We start from the raw sequence: 19465 nt of genomic DNA on the forward strand, positions 1-19465 counted from the left end.
ATGTATAAGGCGTCAGAATACAGGGTTTGTTTTGTAAAAGTGCTGCTTTGTAAGCCGATCGGCTGGCCTAGCCGATCGAACAGCCTAACCGATCGAACAGCTGTTCGATCGGGTGGCCCAACCGATCGGTTAGCCTAACCGATCGGACAGCACTTAGCTTATTCTGACTTGCCTATAAATAGAAGTTCTGTCAGCTCATTTAGGACTTTTGAATCTGTCTGTAACCTAGAGAGCTGAAGTCTGTGATCAACTGGAACTTGTATCTTGTCATATATTTCAATTGAATTGCAGACTGTTGAACATGGAAATCATATGTCTTTCTGTATCTGTATATGATTTGCTGGATTCCGCACAGCAATCATAGTGTGACATTCTCATTAACAGGAAGATCCCGATCAACCAGGGACCAACAAGTGGTATCAGAGCTATGGATGTTGATTGAAGATACCAGAAGACATAGTTCATCGATTTCAGTCAAATTCTTGTAGATTTGAAGAGAGATTCAACTGAATTCAAGCGAAGATTGCATTGTGAAGAACAAATTTCATCGGAAATTTGTTTCTGATATAGTTTTCACCGGAAAACTTGCAGATCTACTCTATCTTTCTCATATTTCTCTCCGTTCTTCATCTTTTTCATCATAAAACTTGAAAAACTCAAAATTAAAACAGATTCAATGGATAAAACTTGATAAAATTACTATCAATCGGTTCGGAATCTCAAATTTTACAATCCTACTAAGTTTCATAATCAGATTCAAACAAATTCGTGTTAAAATTGAACAATTTCAATGAAAAAACTGCATGAACTTGCTGATGTCAGCTGGTCGAATCGATTAGCATATTCATTCGTTTGCTGATGTCATCAATTTGAAAGAGATAACCGTTCAAAGATATTTTGGAAGTAATTGCTGACATCATCTTGGTAATCTGATCGAACAGCTGATCGATCGGACTGCATTGTTGTTAAAAGGAAGTTTGAAGTTTACTAGATTCCTATTCGATCGAACAGCTGATCGATCGAACAGCATTTGTCTAACCGATCGGCTAAGCTACTCGATCGAACACACTACTCGATCGACTACCCTGTTCGATCCAAGTGTTAGTGTTAAGCGTTTTTAAGAAGTCAAAATTTTTTCTAAGTGTTTGTCTGATTTTACAGGAACATTCAAAATGGATGACATATTCACAAACCCTTTTAGTGATATGTATGGTTTCACTGTAAGCTCAGGAGGATCAGGAAATCCAGAAAATGATGACTCTACATCAAACAATACCAACACAAATCAAATCAAAGAGAAAAGGAAGGAAGCATGGGAATCAGAAAGCGCGTTTGGAACTTTTAATCGTCCTCCAAAGTTAATGGCTATTGAAGATTATACAAGATGGGCAATAAAATTTGAAGAATGGCTGATGGCGTTTGCTTTCCCCAGCTGGAAAAGTATGAAAAATGGGTATGCTGCGGGTAAAAACAATGGTGAAGTATTGAGAAGTAATGAAGAGATTGATCTATTCGTTGCTGAACAGAAATGTGTAGCACTACTATTTCAATCTGTCAGGGAAGATATTATTTCACTAATCAGCTACACCAACGCCAAAGATTTGTGGGATAAACTGGGAAAGAAATGTCTGGGAAGTAAAGAAATCTTAAAGAACAAAACTAAACTACTAAAAAAGGAGTTTGATATGTTCAGTTGTTTCAAAAATGAGTCAGTCTGCAAGATGATCGAACGTTTTGGTCATCTTAAATTGGAACTTGCACGTCATGATATCAAATATCCTGATGAGGAGATAGTTGATAAACTGTTCGATTCTTTACCAGATGAAATGGACTGGAGGTACTATGCTTTGATGTTGAAAAACACCATTCCGCCAGAAGAACTAAAACCAGATGTAGTGATTGAACGACTGGAAAGCCATGAGCTAGAATTGAAGAAAACGTACAAAGTCAATCATTCATATCAACAAAATCCAGAACTATACTATCCCAAAAGTTTGATGCCCAAAGCCTCATCACCGAAAACTGCATTTTCTGCCGAAAACATATCTCCAGTTCCTAAAGAAAATCAAAGCAACTCAAACAAAGAAAGTCACAGTGGATATCATAGTGGGTCTACTTCTATTCCTACTGCCTCGACAAATCGTTCTGATTCAAAGTTCTCATGTAATATTGCTGTTGATCTGAAGAATGCACAAAACTTTGATGAAGAATCTGTGAAGCAACAGATGGTGTTTCTAGCATCTGTGCTAGAATCATATGAGGGGCTGATTGCTGGAAAGATTGGGAATACTAATCTGACAAAAGAAGACTATGATCAGATAGATCCCGAAGAGATGGAGTTAATTGATATCCAATGGGCAATGGCGAGTGCAGTGCGACGTGCACAACGCTTTATGGAGATAACGGGAAGAAAAACAATCGGTGGTCCTTCAACAAAGCTGGGATTTGATAAATCAAAGGTGAAGTGTTTCAAGTGCAAACAGAAAGGCCACTTCAAACGAGAATGCCGAAATGCATATGTTGAAGAATCTGAGAATCCATTCAAGGATGACTACTACAAGAAAGCTATCTATCATCAGAATAAGTCCGAACCGCCAAGAATAAAGCAATCTGAAGACAACAAAGGAAAATCTAGAGCTTTGGCAGTGATTTACGATGATGAAGGATATGATTGGAGTAAGGAAGTATTACCTGAAGATGATGCTATTGGTTATGCTTTTATGGCGAGTCATAATGAACCAATTCAATGGAAGGATAATCGTACAGAACAACAAAAGTACGAATATCGAAAAATGGTTGCTGAAGCAAAGATCATCCGACTCTCAGGTGTTTATGAGGAAGCAACACGTGCAAACCGATGGGATCCAGATAGAGAGTGTTATTTGGATGAATATGGTAACATTGCTGTCGACTACAAGAAGATAGACATTGAAGCCATTATCCAAGAATACAAAGAAGAGGATGAGTACTGGCAACACAAATGGTGGGGTACACCAACATCGAAAATGATCGAGGAAGAAAGAGAGAAAGAAAGAAAAGAAAAGGAGAAGATAGAAGAACCTGTGAAAATTGACACCGGGTTGATCAACACTGCACAGGAGATGACAGCTGAAAACTTGAGAGAAATGGCTGATAAAGTGCTTGCTGTCAAAGCACTTGAGGTAGATTCTACTCCTAATTCTGAGTTAAAGAAACAGGTCAGTCAAACTAAGTCATCAACTGTGTCAGGTAACAAAAACAATTGCAATGCTGATTGCAAAAGTTGTAACAAACAATGCAACTTTTGTACAACTGTCACATACCTCAATGGGGAGAAAATCAAGAATCTGACAGATAATGTTAGAAAACTTGAAAGTCAAATTCTTGATTGTGACAAAGAGTCAAAAGAATCAGCTGAACAAATAAAAGAATTGAAAACTGAAAACCTGAAAATTAAAGCTGATCATGACAAAATTCTTCTTGAAAGCAGAAATGTTGTTGAAAAATTTGAAAAATTGAAAAATGTCGTTAAAGAGAGTGATGATAGAAATGGAAAAACAACTAAGGAAAACGAGCATTTAAGAGCTGTTTTGATAATAAAAGAGGAAACAATCAACAAACAACTGGATGAGATAGCAAAATTAAAACTGAAGGTTCAAGAAAGTGAAATTGAAAATGAAAGAATACAGTTAAAATTAAACAGCTATAGCTCAGCTAGCTTTGTTTTGCAGCACATAGTTCCTAAACCCATAGGGAAAAACAAAGCTGGTGAGGATGTGTTTGCGAATGGAACAGGTGTAGGGTTTCACAGAGTTCCACCGCCAATCTTAGACAACTACACGAAAAAGCAGTCTAGTTTGGTGGAAATTGAAGAAGAAAATGATGTTACATTTCCTGAGAGTATTGATGTCACGTTCACGTCTTCCAATGACGAGGGTGTCCAAAATGATGTGGTGAAAAGTGTGGTGGATAATGTGCTTAAACCTGATTGTGACACTTCTGAGGAGGATGGTTGTTTTCTAGACAAATACATTCCGAAACAGAAATCCAAAAGCAACTTACATGATGAATCTGATCTTGTCATGTACAAGATGTCAGGATCGGATAAGTTGTTTTCGGATTCCGAGTTTCCATTAGAGAATGTGAATCTGAACAAATTGGCCAAAGTTTTTAAATTGATTGAAGTCGAGTTGTCAACAGTAAACACTCAAAAGGTCGAAAAGGTTCATAACAGGAAAACTGCCTATCCATCACATGGTTATAATAATAACAACAGAAATTGGTCAGGTGGTTATCAGGAGGGTAAATCATATAAGAAAAGATTTGATCAAAATAAAAGGTATGTCAAAAAGAAAACATTTGTGAACAGCTCAAGTTCACTTGCTGAGGAAGAACAGAAAATTTTTTCAAAATCTAACAAAGAATTTTTTGAGAAGAAAGCTTCACAAATTCAGTCTGAAGGCACAAGTCAAGTAGTTGATACTCGTACTTGCTTCAAATGTAATCAAATGGGTCATATTGCACGAAAGTGTACTGTTGTAAAACCTAAGACTGAAATTGTGAAGGTTCAACAAAGAAAAGATGACAAAAAGGGAAAAGCACCGATGTATGTTGAGAAGAAAGTTGTTCAAACTAACAACTTGAAAGAAAAATCTAAACACGTGAAGAAGTTGGTACCTAAACAAGATAAATTTTATAAACGGGGTGCTGAAAATAACAAGTGTGGAAACCAAAGGTTGTAACAAAAATTGAGAAGAAGGTCTCAATTCCTGAGGTGAAAAATGCTGAAGAATCAATGACAATTGATTATGATGCAAATTTTCCACCTCTTAATTCAAAGAATTTCAAAATTCAAGTTGCAAAAGTCACGGTTGTCCCTAAGGCTGATAAGGCCTGGGTGGACTCCATGTTTGACTAAACAATTTGAAATGCCGGAGCTTCCTGGATTGCGAAGCATGAATCGGCATCTTTCTTGAAAGTTGTTTAAATGATGATTTGTTATGTGCAGGATCTTCCAAAACTTGTATCCAGGTGGATAATGGATAGTGGAGCTTCAAGGCATATGACAGGGAAGACCGCATTGCTGTATGATGTGAATGACATAAATGGTGGCTATGTGGGTTTTGCGGGTAATCAAGGAGGCAGGATCATAGGTGAAGGAACATTATCAAATGGTATTATCACGTTTGAGAGAGTTAACTACATCGCTGAGCTGGAGAACAACCTGCTGAGTATCTCCCAGATCTGTGACAGGATGTATACTACTTATTTCACCGACAAAGAATGTTTAATCTTGAAACCGGGATTTGTGATACCTGAAGAGTGGATCATCATGAGGGCACCAAGAGTCAACGATCTGTACGTGTTGGACATGAGCGTTGCTACTACAACCACGGGTCAGGCTCATTGTTTTGTGTCCAGAGCAACGGAAAAGGAGTCAAGGTTATGGCACAGAAAGATGGGGCATATTCACCTAAGGAAAATGAATCACTTAGTGCATAACGACTTGGTCACCGGAGTGAATATTAAAGGTTTTCATCTGGAAGGGGAGTGCATAAGCTGTGTCAGAGGTAAACAGAAGAAAAAGTCACACCCTACAAAACAAGTCAATTCAGTTTCGAGACCTTTGGAAAGACTTCACATGGATTTGTTCGGTCCAGTGAATGTTAAAAGTATAACAGGAGATTCTTACTGTTTGGTCGTGACTGATGACTACTCCAGATTTTCGTGGGTCATGTTCTTGAAAACGAAAGACGAAACCTTTGATAGTTTGGTGGTTTTGTTTAAGAAAATTGAGAATCTGTACCAGAGACCGATTTGTAGAATTCGAAGTGACAATGGTACTGAGTTCAAAAACAGTAAGATGGAGGAATACTGTGATGAAAGAGGTATACTGCATGAGTTTAGTGCTCCGTATACTCCTCAGCAAAATGGAGTTGCAGAACGCAAGAACCGGACGCTAATCGAGACAGCCAGAACAATGCTTGCAGATTCCAAGTTACCAATCAATTTCTGGGCTGAAGCTGTTTCTGCTGCATGTTATACTCTCAACAGAGTTCTTACTGTGAAGAAGTTCAACAAGACGTGTTTTGAGCTAATCAATAAACGCAAGCCGAATTTGAAATATCTAGAGCCGTTTGGGTCACCATGCACGGTTATAGAGCCTAATGGGAAGTTTGGTACAAAGAGTTTTGAAGGAATCTTTGTTGGTTACTCAGGTCCTACACGGAGAGTCTTTGTTCCAAGTGAGAAGCGTATTATTGAAGCATCTAATGTTGAATGTCAGGGGTATACTATGCCACCTCAAAATCCTGGTGATTCATGGCGTTATAACTATGATAGACTTTGGGGATCGTTTGACATGAGAAAAGAATCTGAAGAAGAAGAAGATTTCTTTGATGAGCTGGATGTTTTTCGAGAATATGAATCATCGCTCAGATTTCCAGCAGAATATACGAGAAGATCTAGTGAAACATCAAATGACAATGAAGCAGGTCCTAGCAATACTGGTGATCATGAGGATGAAGTTGCTCCTGGAAATCAGTCAGTGGTAAATGATAATCAAGAAGCTGAAAATATGCCAATGTTTGATGACAGTGATTCAGACCTTGAGGGGGAGCAAATCCAGGTATTAAGTCAAACAAACCAAGTTAGTGAGCAGGATGCTGAACAGAATGTTACAAATCTAGAAGGAAATGTAGATGTTCCAGACGAAGTGATGCCTCGAACTCTTTCGTATCATCCAGAGGAACAGATTATAGGAGATTTGCAATCAGGAGTTCGCACCAGACGTCAACTTGATCAGGGCTTTTCAAGTTTTTATTCTTCAGTAAAGTCTTTACAAGATGAATTCTCACTGTGTTGTTTTATTTCGCAGATAGAACCTCGCACATACAAAGAGGCACTTACTGAGGATTCCTGGGTCAACGCGATGCAGGAAGAGTTGAATCAATTTGAAAAGTTGAAAGTTTGGAAGCTGGTGGATCTACCTGAAGGTCATCGGAAAATAAATACCAAATGGGTGTTTAAGTGTAAGAGGGACGACAGAGGAGTAGTAGTCAGAAACAAAGCTCGGCTCGTCGTTCAAGGTTTCAGTCAACAGGAGGGAATTGATTTTACAGAGGTATACGCTCCTGTAGCAAGACTTGAAGCCATCAGGATCTTTCTAGCATTTGCATCATGGAAAAATTTCAAAGTGTATCAGCTTGATGTAAAGTCGGCCTTTCTATATGGCAAAGTGAAAGAGGAAGTATATGTGGGACAGCCGCCGGGGTTTGTCGATCCACATCATACAAACAAAGTGTATCTTTTGGATAAAGCTTTATATGGCTTGCACCAGGCCCCGAGAGCCTGGTATGAGACTTTGTCTCAGCACTTGCTAGCCAATAACTTCATCCGGGGAACAATTGATGCTACTCTTTTCACAAAGATTGTTGATGGTCACTTGCTGATAGTTCAGATTTATGTGGATGACATAATTTTCGGGTCAACCAACGAAAACTTGTGCAAAGATTTTGAGCAAGTGATGAAGCAGAAATTCGAAATGTCGTCAATGGGGGAAATGAAATTCTTTTTAGGATTACAAGTTGATCAGCTTCCTGAAGGAATTTTCATACACCAGACAAAGTACGTCCATGATATTCTAGAGAAATTCGGAATGTCAGACTCTTCATCTGCTGCAACCCCACTAGCAACAAATCATGGGATTCACCCAGATCTCACCGGAGACAGGGCAGACGAACGACTATATCGATCCATGATTGGTTCCTTGATGTATCTAACTGCTTCTCGGCCCGACATTATGTACCCAACATGCCTCGCAGCAAGATTTCAATCTAACCCTAGAGCATCGCACTTAATCATTGTGAAAAGGATACTACGCTACCTGAAAGGAACTCCATCATTGGGGTTATGGTATCCTAGAAAAGGCGATTTCACACTCGAGGGGTATTCCGACTCGGATTTCGGATGCTGCAAACAAAATGCGAAATCAACAACTGCAGGATGCCAGTTCTTTGGACCTCGCTTGGTCACCTGGCAGTGCAAGAAACAAACATCTGTTGCGCTATCCACATGTGAAGCAGAATATGTATCTGCAAGCAGCTGCTGTTCTCAAATCCTGTGGATACAGCAACAAATGCGCGATTACGGTTTGCAGTTTCTTAACACTCCTATTTTTGTTGATAACGAGGCTGCAATTAACATAACTAAAAATCCGGTACATCACGCTAAAACAAAACACATAGAAATTCGTCATCACTTTATTCGCGACTGCTTCGAGAAAAAGTTGATACGAATTGAGAAAATCCACACTGATGAGCAAAAAGCTGATCTGCATACCAAAGCTTTTGACAGAAATCGTTTTAAATATCTTTTAAAACTAAATGGTATGATGCTCTTTTCAGTGGTTGATGGAATTGTTAGCGTTGATGCAGAAACCACTGTGGATGATGATGATAAACAATCTGCAATGGTTTGTCGTCTTTTTACATGTTTTGGTCTTTAGGGGGAGATAGAAATATTTGTAAATATTGTAAATATATCTTTTTAGAAAAGACAAAAACAGTAAAAATTCAAAAAGCCAAAAACATGATAAAATTTTCAAAATACCAAAAACATTGAAAAAGCAAAAATGAGTTTTGTTGATAAAAGAGGAAATGATAGTACATCAGTGGACTATCACAGCATGCTAAAGAAATGTAATGTCAAATGTGATAAACGGTCTCACTAATGATGTGACGATAGGTTTTCGTACATTTAGTAGATTTATTCGGGATATAAACATAAAATTTCAAACTTGCGAAATTTGTGGGGAACACTACTTGGATATATAGGTAACCCCTGAAATCTCGTTTGAAAGGTCTCGTATTCTGATATACTAGGTGTTAATACTCTATGATGTCTGGGGTATTATTTCGGGACTTCTGCTGAACGGTAGTTCTGACCTAGTCCCTGGATAATGCTTTGCAGTAAATGCTTGAAACATAGCATTCTAGCCCTCAGTGATTAGACAATAAAATTGATAATCATCTGTTGTAGCTAAAAAGATCCTCTAAAGGGGACACACTGCTAAGTCGAAGCTGATATCTCTCTGCTGAACGGAAGTTCTGACCTGAGATCCCTCAGTTCTCGCATTTAACCCCTAAATTATGTACAGACATCATTGTAGTATTCTTGCCTGTAAGACTGAATATTGAGATTCTGGATACGGGAGTATATTCAAGAGGTGGGACACATGAATTGAGCTAAGTTCCTAAAACATCTAAATCGTATCCTGAATAGATTGAAAATTGTGTGAAAATTTAAGAGGACAACTATATCGTCAATCGAGGTGAATCGTTTAGAACTTAAAACGATTAAAAGCTTAACGGTGCTAGTGATTTGTCTCATGAACTGATATGATCCTCTTACACAAACTCACAAAGAGGTTTGTAAATAAGATTTACTTTCATTCCTGTTAATGTTTCAGTCTTCTTTTGATCTACTTCATGCATTGAAAATACAAAAATATATTTTACATTTCTACTTTATTTTTGACAAACCAAGGTAGAAAGCGTATCATCAGATTCACAGTCTGATACAAATGCAGAAAGTTGATCCTGTACTGAAAAGGCGAGTTGGGAGCTAATCAAAAATAGAGAGTTTTGAAATATCAAAATACAAGTTCATTAATTTGTAACTTGTAAATTTTCAAGAAAATCTTTGAAAAACAATCAGTGTGTTTTGCTTCAGGTCAACCAAGGTCATTAAGTTGAACTTGGTAGACGAATTAAGTTTCTAGGGTCATTAACTTGGACCTAGATGCTTAAATGGATTTCTCATTCACTGATAAAATATGAAAAGGTTCAAAATCAGAAAAAGGGTCAAAAAGTTATTCGAGTAAAGAGGTCATAATCTTTGAATCGAACAGCTAGCCGATCGGCTAGGCTAGCCGATCGGTTAGGCCAATCGATCAGGTCATACCTATAAATAGGCAGTCAAGGCTTCTAGAAAACTTTTTCATTTCCGATCGAACAGACTGCTATCTGCTACTCGATTCATTGTTCTTGAGGATTCTTGATTCCTTTTTCATTTCAAATTTGTGTTGTTGGCTCACTCATCATCACAAATGGTAAAGGTATGTCATTCAATCTTTGAATCAGTGATTTCATTCATGTTCTTAACTGTTTGATGTTCTTCATTGAGTCGGATAGAAAAATCAAGATTAGGATAGATTAAGAAAGAGTTAGATGATTCTGAGAATAGGGTTTTGATCGGAATTGCTTGATCTACAAGATTACCGGTTTAATTTTTGCAAAATCTTAATTAAGCTTGATAGATCTAAGAATGAAAGTGACGTCAGTCGGAACTTTAGATGAAGATTTGAACAGGTTTTAGGTTGTTTTTAGAGAAAATGAAAACAAAGTTTTGATGTCGATATCAGGAAGAATAATAATCTGTGTTCAATTTTGAGATATCTGTTAGTTTGTTCTTCATGATTATTTGAATGTTCTTCATGATGAAGATGTTGCTAGCCGATCGGCTAGACCAGCCGAACGAACAGCATCATGTTTTCATTTATGAATAATGTTTAAATCTTTTGTTTTTCTGCTTTGAAATATGTGCCATGATATATTCTGTCATTGTTTAAAGTGTTAAAGTGAATCTGATGTATGTTGTTTTTGTTTAGTCATTTGCTAGCCGATCGGTTAGTCTAGCCGATCGGTTAGTCTAGCCGATCGAACAGCATTGCATTATCTCATATATGCATGACTATCTTGGTTAATCTTTCGAGTAGTAAAATGCTAGTCGTTCGAACAGCATTCTGCTAGCCGATCGAACAGCATTCTGCTAGCCGATCGAACAGTATTTTACTAGCCGATCGAACAGCATTCTGCTAGCCGATCGAACAGTATTTTACTAGCCGGTCGAACAGTATTTTACTAGCCGATCGAACAGTATTTTACTAAACGATCGAACAGCTTTATGCTAGTCGATCGAACAGCATTTTGCTAACCGTTTGCATGTCACATTGCTAACCGATCGAACAGAGATTTGTTAGTCGATCGAATAGCAACTTGCTAATCAATCGAATAGCATTGTTCTAGCCGTTCAAGTAGCATTGTTTGATGACCTTAGATATCTTGCATAGTCTTTTGCTAATCGATCGAACAGTATTTTGCTAGCCGATCGAGTAGACCACTCGATCGATCAGACCAGCCGATCGAACAGCAAAGGTTCTTTCAACACATCATTCCTATTCGATCGAACAGCAAATACTATTCGATCGAACAAGCCATTCGATTCACTGTTCTATCACTCTAAATGTTTCAAGTGTTTCAAGTCTCTATATCTAATGTTTAAATTTTTCACAGGGACGAGGAAAAGACACTAACAAAGGACACAATGTTCCAAGTGCAATTGATGAGGTCTCTACTAAAGGAACAGAAGCAGAAAAAATGGCTGAGTGCTTAAGAAAAAGCAGAATTGCTAAGGCATTGTCTGATACAACAATAGTTTATGAATCTCATGTTAGAAGATTTTGGGACACTGCAAGGTTTGAAGAAAAGGATAATAAAATTTATGCAGTAGTCAAGAAGAAAGATGAAAACAACAAGGATATTGATGTTGAAGTAGTGTTTGGAGTAGAGGACATAAGAAGGGTTCTTGATTTACAAGATTCTGACAATGATCCAACGATCATGTCAGAACGTCTTGCTAAAGGGCTATGGTGTAGATTGGGATTTTCTTCACACATCAACGGAAAAATGTTCAAAAGGAGTTTCTCGAGTCAATACAGATACTTAATGCATTGCTTAGTGCATTCCCTATCTCACAGAAAGGGAGCCTATGATGAGGTGTCCGACTACATAATGAACATTGTTGTAAGTATTGTGCTGAACAGGAAATACAATATTTCACAAGTGATTTTTGAATTTTTAAAAGAAAATTGCTTAGCTGGGAAAGACAAATACATTATGTACCCAAGATTCATTATGATGATCTTGGATGACAAAGTTAAGGATTTGCCAAAGAATAATGATGATATTATGGCAATGGCTGAAGTGAATAAGACTGCTATTCTGAGAATCACAAAGGAGAAGGATGCTAAAACAAAAGAGTTGATCTGTGCATTAAAGGATGAAGCATACGTAGCTCCTGAAAATGATAGATGGAGACATGATAATAGTGATTCAGACAATGAAGACAATAAGATGAGTGAAATGATTGAAAAGAAAACCAGATGGTGGTGTATCAAAGATGGAAAGAGAAAGAGAACACCAAAGTCGACCCCTGTGGTTGTAATTAAAGAAACAGCAAAGGGTACAGTGATAGGGGGAGCTATATGATTCTTAGAGTATGTTATGTAAATTGTTACTAATTTTGCTTTAAATAATTGTTTTTGCAGGGTCTTCTGAAGAACCTCAAAGAAAGCTAATTGATGAACCTGTCATAGAACCGAGGGAGGTGGTTGATAAAGGTGTTGGTTTAAAAGAGACTTTGGAAAGCTATTTTAAAAAGCATGAAGAGGCTGAACAAGCACAAGCTCAAAAGAAAGTTGGTCAAGAAGAGGAAGCTCAAAAGAACTCCAGTAATGAAGATTCAGAAGAAACTTTATCTGAATCTGAACTGGTCAAAGAGACAGTGGGAAAAGGAAAGGTACAACTGAAGAAAAGACCTTTAAAGAAAAGAAAGAATTCTGAAGATGAAGATTCACCGTACAATCCTGAGGATTCCCAGAAAAACAGAAAGAAAAGAAAAGCTACTCGCACCGGTGATATTCCAAGAGTGGTTAGAGCAAAGAAACAGAATGCTAAATCACAAAAAGAGAAGGAAGGGAAGAAGAAACAGGACACTGCTGAAACTAGTCCTGTAGTTGAGATACCAAAAGAAGTTCCTTTAACAGAAATTCCAATAGAAACACAAACTTCTTATGATGATTATGTGGAGATCACCGGAGTCAAATCTGCTAAACAAACATCTGATCGTCATGATATTCCAGAATCATCACAACGAAAGACAGATTATTTCAACTTAGATTTTGATAGCCTTGGTGGTGCTACTGGAGATTTCTTTAAAGATATGCCAGAGAGTGAAGGAGACCTATTTCATGATAAAAAGATGAAAGAATTGGAAGAAAAAGTTAAAGCCTTGGAAAAGGAAAAGGAAGAAAACGAAGCTGTACAAATAAAGTTGAAGGAAATGATTGATGAGTTGGAGAAACGGCACGAAGACGTAATGGATGCAGTGCTTACAAAAGATGAGAAATTGAATGAAATGAAGGAAGATATAAAAGATAATGCAGAACTTATTAGTGCACTTACTGATGAAATTGCTGCATTGAACGCCAAAGTCAAAGACTTGCAGAATATCAATCAGACTTTGAATCAACTCTTAAATGAGATGAATGAAGCTTCGACAAATGAAATGAAGGCAATGAAGCTAGAGATGGAAGCTATGAGAGCAGATAAGGTGATGAAAGATAAGCAACTGGAAATGCTTACGGCTGTGATTGAAGCACATCTGAAGGTGAACATCCACGAGGCTTTTGATCAAGTTGACATTATCAAGGCAAATGAAAGAAGGAAAGAAAGAGAAAGACAGCTTGCTGAAGAAGCTAACCTGAAAAATAAAGGCATAGCAGAAGAAGTTGAAGTTGTTGGATCTTCACAAAATCAACTTGAGGTAGGTGGATCATCTTCTCAACCAGAAATTGAAATGGTGGATGCTCAAGATGTTACAGTAAATGATGAAGAAATGGTGGAAGCAGAAAATGAAGCAGTTCATGAACCAGAGTTTATTATGGTTGGTGAATCTATAGAGCCTATTATTCCGGAGAATGTTTTGAGAGACGTTCAAATCATACAAAGAAAGAAAAAGGCTAAAGAAGTATTACTACTGGAGTACTCTACCGACAAGTTTGTATTAGTTGGAAAAGCCTATAGAGTGCCCTATAGTGAAGAAGAATCTGCCAAGTTGTTAAGATTTTTTGAATTAAAGGATCAAGGGAAGATAGCTAGAGGAGAAGTGGAAGAAGAATCTGATAGTGATTTTTGGGAGGAAGAAGATGAAGATGATGATAAAGATGATAAAGCAGACGATAAATCCGATGATGATGATAAGCCTGATGATGATGATGATGATCAAGGCACATCAGGTTTGCTAATCAATGATCCATCTGTTCAAGATAAAGTAAATGAACTCATGAATGATGAAGTGAATGAACAGAATGATGATGTAGAGTGTGAAGGGTCATCTTCTGAAAACCAATCCGGTGATCAGGTACATCAACTCACATCTACTTTTATTTCTCTTTCTGAATATCATCAAGGAGAAGTAGATATTATCAGAACAAGAGCTGAAATGCTTGAGGAGTTGGGGTTAGAAGATGGGAAGTTTAAATTTGATATCGAAGATGAAATCCCAGAGTCTCCGATTAAAAACTTTGAACCACAATTTCCACTTGAAGCAGAATTTTATGATAATGTGACCATAGAGACTGATTCAGATTCGGAAGAAGAAAGAATAGATTTTCACTATGAAGGTGAAGACATGGCATTTCCTACATTCACAGAGTTATTTGAAGACATGAATGCAGAATTATTGAAGAGAAAAATTGAAGAAAGAGTTGCATCTGCTGATATGCCTGAACCAGTTCCAAGAGAAATTTCTGCTGAAGAGAGAAAGAAATGGTTCAGATCAATGCCAAAGGAAAGAAAGCCTCTTAGAGCCCTACAGTATTTTACTCATGATAAAGACTTATCTTGGGGTGATATTCTTTCTTGGGGGTATCTGGAAGACTTGAATGTTTATGCAATTCGGAGAGAGCAAGGTGTTCAATACTTCAGGTGCATTTCTGATCTTGCTACCTTACCTTGGTGGGACGTAGATGAATTGGTGGTTACAAAGAATATTAAACAATTCTACTACGGTCCTGAAGTAAAACAGAGAGACCAGAAGCTGTGGAATTACATCAAGTATCAAGCAACGATCAATTATCCAGATTGGAAACCACAGTTTCCTAAAAGAACTGTGAAGTATACAGCTAAAGGTGAGAAGGATGTTACTCTTGATGTCAAACCGCCAAAATGTTTGAAGAGCATGCCTTTAAGGGCTATTGAGCAGGATTTCTATGATTTATTTCAAGCATGGCTCTATAATCCTTCTACTGCTGAAGCTGTGATCTCTTTGTACGATAAAGACACTGGTGAAGCTAGGAAAATTTGTATTCTAGACCCGATGTGGCTGGTAAATTGCTCAAAGAAAGACATAGATTGCTTGTTTGTCAACAAGATAATCTATGACAAGAAAGACAAAGCCATTGCTCAGCAGTACCAGAGTGTAGTTGATGTCTGTTTTGCTAAAGAAATCAACTCTGGTAAGAACTGGAAAACCTCATGGAGAGAACTAGAGGTTGATGAGTTTCTAAAGGTGTACAAGAGAAGTTTAAGATCCAAGGAAATTCAGAGAAAAGCTGTTGAAAGAGGAAGACGAAATCTTGGATTTGTACCTCCTACTGATCAGACACCCATAGAGTCTGAAGAGAACAAGATCCCTAAGTGGGACAGAAAAAGAGATGGAGATCCAGTGTACAGAAATTGGTGGATAACAGAGGGAAGACATAAGAGAAGACAAATGTTAGCTGATCGAGAAGAGAAGAGAAAACAAAAGGCACGAGACAGAAGACGCAACAGGAGGTAATCAAGACTTTGCTGGAAGGGACTACAGCTTCATCCGAGGGGGAGTCTGTTAGTACATAAACGTCTGTAGCTTCCGTCAGCTTAAAGTCTTTATTTTGAAGTTGTATAGTTTAATGTATAAGGCGTCAGAATACAGGGTTTGTTTTGTAAAAGTGCTGCTTTGTAAGCCGATCGGCTGGCCTAGCCGATCGAACAGCCTAACCGATCGAACAGCTGTTCGATCGGGTGGCCCAACCGATCGGTTAGCCTAACCGATCGGACAGCACTTAGCTTATTCTGACTTGCCTATAAATAGAAGTTCTGTCAGCTCATTTAGGACTTTTGAATCTGTCTGTAACCTAGAGAGCTGAAGTCTGTGATCAACTGGAACTTGTATCTTGTCATATATTTCAATTGAATTGCAGACTGTTGAACATGGAAATCATATGTCTTTCTGTATCTGTATATGATTTGCTGGATTCCGCACAGCAATCATAGTGTGACATTCTCATTAACAGGAAGATCCCGATCAACCAGGGACCAACAGCAGTCCATGGTTAAGGTTTCTAACATGGATTTCAAATATGATATGTCATTTTATAATAATGATAATTATTTATAATATTATTTATCATTTATCTCTTTTAAAGGCATTTATTGATCATCTATCCGATTGTTATTTTATTGGACTCCATTCCTACAATGTAATATACAATTCAATTTGTAGATTTATATTTGATTATGTTTGTTGTTTCTAACGTTTGTTTTTTTTTTTTAATTTGATCATTATTGTTGGGCTGAATGAAACTGGACTTAACGTGTTGATGGTCTAAATAAAGTTGGGCTCAAGTGTATCTGGGCTGAGTGAAGTTGCACATAAGGTTTTTTTTTGTTACTTTTTAAATTTATTACTATAACTTTTATCTTTTGTTTAAGTTTACTTTTTTATATAAGGCATTTCAGTATAAATATAAGTTTTAGTGTTTTTTGTTTTTACATTATGAAAACATATAGATACAACGTGGCTTTAAAAACTGTTTACGTAAGGCTATTTATGTTTTAAAGGCATTAAACATTCTTAAGAATATGATTTTTTTTACTTATAAATTGTTACATTTTACATTTTATTTTTCACATATAGGATGTATAGAGTCACATAGTATAAAACCTTTTAGGTATACCCAATAAAGATTTGAAACATCCATAAATAATAAAGCAACTGCCAAATCAAACATATGTAAAGTAACTACCACATAGTTTAGATTTAGACGTTTATGATAATTGTGTTGTTTTCTTTGTTTTGTATTATTGTAGGATAAAGCTAACCAAGTATTATTATATTAACACGAGGTGGAGAAGGTGCCACTCATCGATATAGTCAGCATGGAACTTTAGAGCAGATTACTTCAAAATATGGTTTTGAAACTTTAGAGCAGATTACTTCAAAATAATTAAATGTTTGTTGTTACGAGAACAGCACCATGATATATATTTAATTATGTAAATACTATTTTCATACATTTATGTTATTTAACTGTATATTGTTTGTCGTTACGAGAACAACACCATGATATATAGTTTTGACATCTATTTTTTTTCCTTGAGTTTAACTGTTTTCAAGGATATCATCCCTGGTTATATTAATATGAATTTAAATAAGAATTTAGATATTGAAGTTTATATAAACTTGATGTCAATCAAAAGATGAAAACAAAACAGTGACCTTTCGTTGATCTATTAAAGGTTCGCTGGTATGTAACAGGTTTTTGGAGAGGGAAGTGATCACTCTGTTCGGTTTTGGGTTTGTACCGGTTAGGGTCGTATATTGTCTGTTTGGGACATGTTTTAACCCTTAGACGTGAAGCCTAAGTTTGGAAAGGCCTAGAAAAAAAATGATGATCTACATGAGCTTCTATGCCGGTAGATATTATATGTTTGTGTTAAGCCACTCGTGAAACTTGCGGAATCTTAGTCTAGTTATTGTAAATTACTATATGATAAAAAAGAAACACAATGAACAGTGTTTCTTTTTTTATCATATAGTAATTCAAATTAGGATGGTATCGGGTATAGATACCGGTCTCAAATTTATCAACTCGGTGTATTTTCGGTACCGGTTTTGCACAGGTATTCACCGGTTTTTACCCTCAAATACCGGTGCCGTACCAGTACCGACCGGTACCGAACCGTACCATGCTAGGTATATTCGGTACCGGTACCCACTTTTGGGGATTTCGGTAACGGTATTTTCGGTACCTGTTGGTACCAAGCTCATCAAATCCTGTAGCAACGCAACAATGCAAGTAATTGCACCATTTATATTATTTTTGATACACACAGTAAGTAAACTGTATTTCATTTGAATGAGGTTTTATATACACAACTTATTTTGCTTTCTTTTTTGTCTTTTTCTATAATGAATGAATTGTAGCATGTAAAATTAACTTGGATATTTAGAATATTGATGAGCAAATCGTATCAAATCCTGTAAACGAACCGGTATCATATCGGTACCAAAATTACTATACCAAATCATTTACGGTACCAATTTGGTACCCACCTTTTGGCGTTTTCAGAATCGTTACTTTCGGTTCGACACCGGTCTAGCACCATATCTGTATTTATTGATTTTTACCTTCAAATACCATACCGTATTGTACCGAGCATTTTCGATGCCGGTACCTAATTTCGATGATTTTCCGGATCGGTACTTTCGCTGCCGTTACCGGTACCGAGCTCATCCATATTTTAACGTGTTAGCACCGTTATAACTGAACTGAAAACAACCGAATTTCCAACATGGAGGACGTGTGGGTCCTATTATTATATATTAGGTTATTTAAAATCGTTTTTTTTATGACGGAGTGACTATCCTTACCACGTCTTTTTATTTATGATTTGATATTCGGTATCTGTTTACCGTTGCTGGCACGTCTTTTGTAGTCATTGGATTCCGCCGCAACGCGCGGACAGAAAGTAACTAGTTTAAAAAAAAAAGAAAAGAAAGAACCGGTTGTTGTAGACCTTTATAAATAATTGTTAACAACTCCTATTCCATAATCATTTTGTTTATTACTGGTTAACAACCCTTGATTCCAATCACACTTTAAAATATGCATTATTATAAGTTTAGGAAAAAAAATATTTTAAAGTTCTTGAATATTTTTTAAAACCAAACCAATCACATAATATAATACTATGAGCACACTGTATTTCATCGTTTTAACAATAATGAAGTAATACGATACAACAAATCGAACCAAAAACAATACATTACATTCATCCTAGGGTGGATCAATTAGTGAATGATAAGCATATGGCTTTTGTAGGAAGAAAGATCATATATTGATATCGTTACGTTTGGATACAATACCTTTTGAGAGTTAAATCTTGGGAAGTTGTAGTTGTTTTCAGGTGTCAAAACTGCTGAGGATATAGTGTGGGAGGTGAGGTGGGGTTAGGTCAGTGTTGTGAGAATCGCTAGCCGCTAGTCGGGCAGTGAGGTGCGCACTAGCGATTAATCGGGACTAACAGGGATTAAAAGGATTGAGTTTTTTATATGAAATTTTTAGTTATATATATACACACACATTTTTATATATAATTTTTAAAGTAGACATGTTTTAACCCCTCATTGACCAATTTTTTAAGTAATTGGAAGAAATTTATATGGTTTGGTTGAAATTTGGCTGACATCTGGCCAAAATTTGCCCAGAATAGGACCGTCATTGACTGTCAAGCGATTAATCAGCCATCAATCGGTGAACCTCTGATAAGTGATTAATCAGCGATTAATGGAAGACTAGTCAAGATTTTTACGACCATGG

At 36.9% G+C, this 19465-nt stretch overlaps 1 protein-coding gene and 1 long non-coding RNA gene across 2 annotated transcripts; both read left to right on the top strand.

The window, feature by feature from the left end:
- Nucleotides 1–1172: 1172 nt before the first annotated feature.
- LOC118480170 lies at nucleotides 1173–16136 on the top strand. Its single transcript, XM_035974879.1, has 9 exons — nucleotides 1173–2459; nucleotides 2547–3473; nucleotides 6857–7102; nucleotides 7184–7418; nucleotides 8385–8452; nucleotides 11334–11847; nucleotides 11905–12282; nucleotides 12368–15656; nucleotides 16064–16136. Exons 1-9 carry the CDS (start codon nucleotides 1173–1175, stop codon nucleotides 16134–16136), a joined length of 7017 nt encoding a protein of 2338 aa, XP_035830772.1.
- A 228-nt stretch (nucleotides 16137–16364) lies between these two features.
- LOC118480348 lies at nucleotides 16365–17242 on the top strand. The gene is made up of 2 exons (XR_004862053.1): nucleotides 16365–16519; nucleotides 16989–17242. It is a non-coding gene; the product is annotated as an uncharacterized LOC118480348 (long non-coding RNA).
- Nucleotides 17243–19465: the final 2223 nt, after the last annotated feature.

The sequence above is a fragment of the Helianthus annuus genome, chromosome 7 (assembly GCF_002127325.2).
Source record: "Helianthus annuus cultivar XRQ/B chromosome 7, HanXRQr2.0-SUNRISE, whole genome shotgun sequence".
In the NCBI taxonomy this organism is placed as follows: domain Eukaryota; kingdom Viridiplantae; phylum Streptophyta; class Magnoliopsida; order Asterales; family Asteraceae; genus Helianthus; species Helianthus annuus.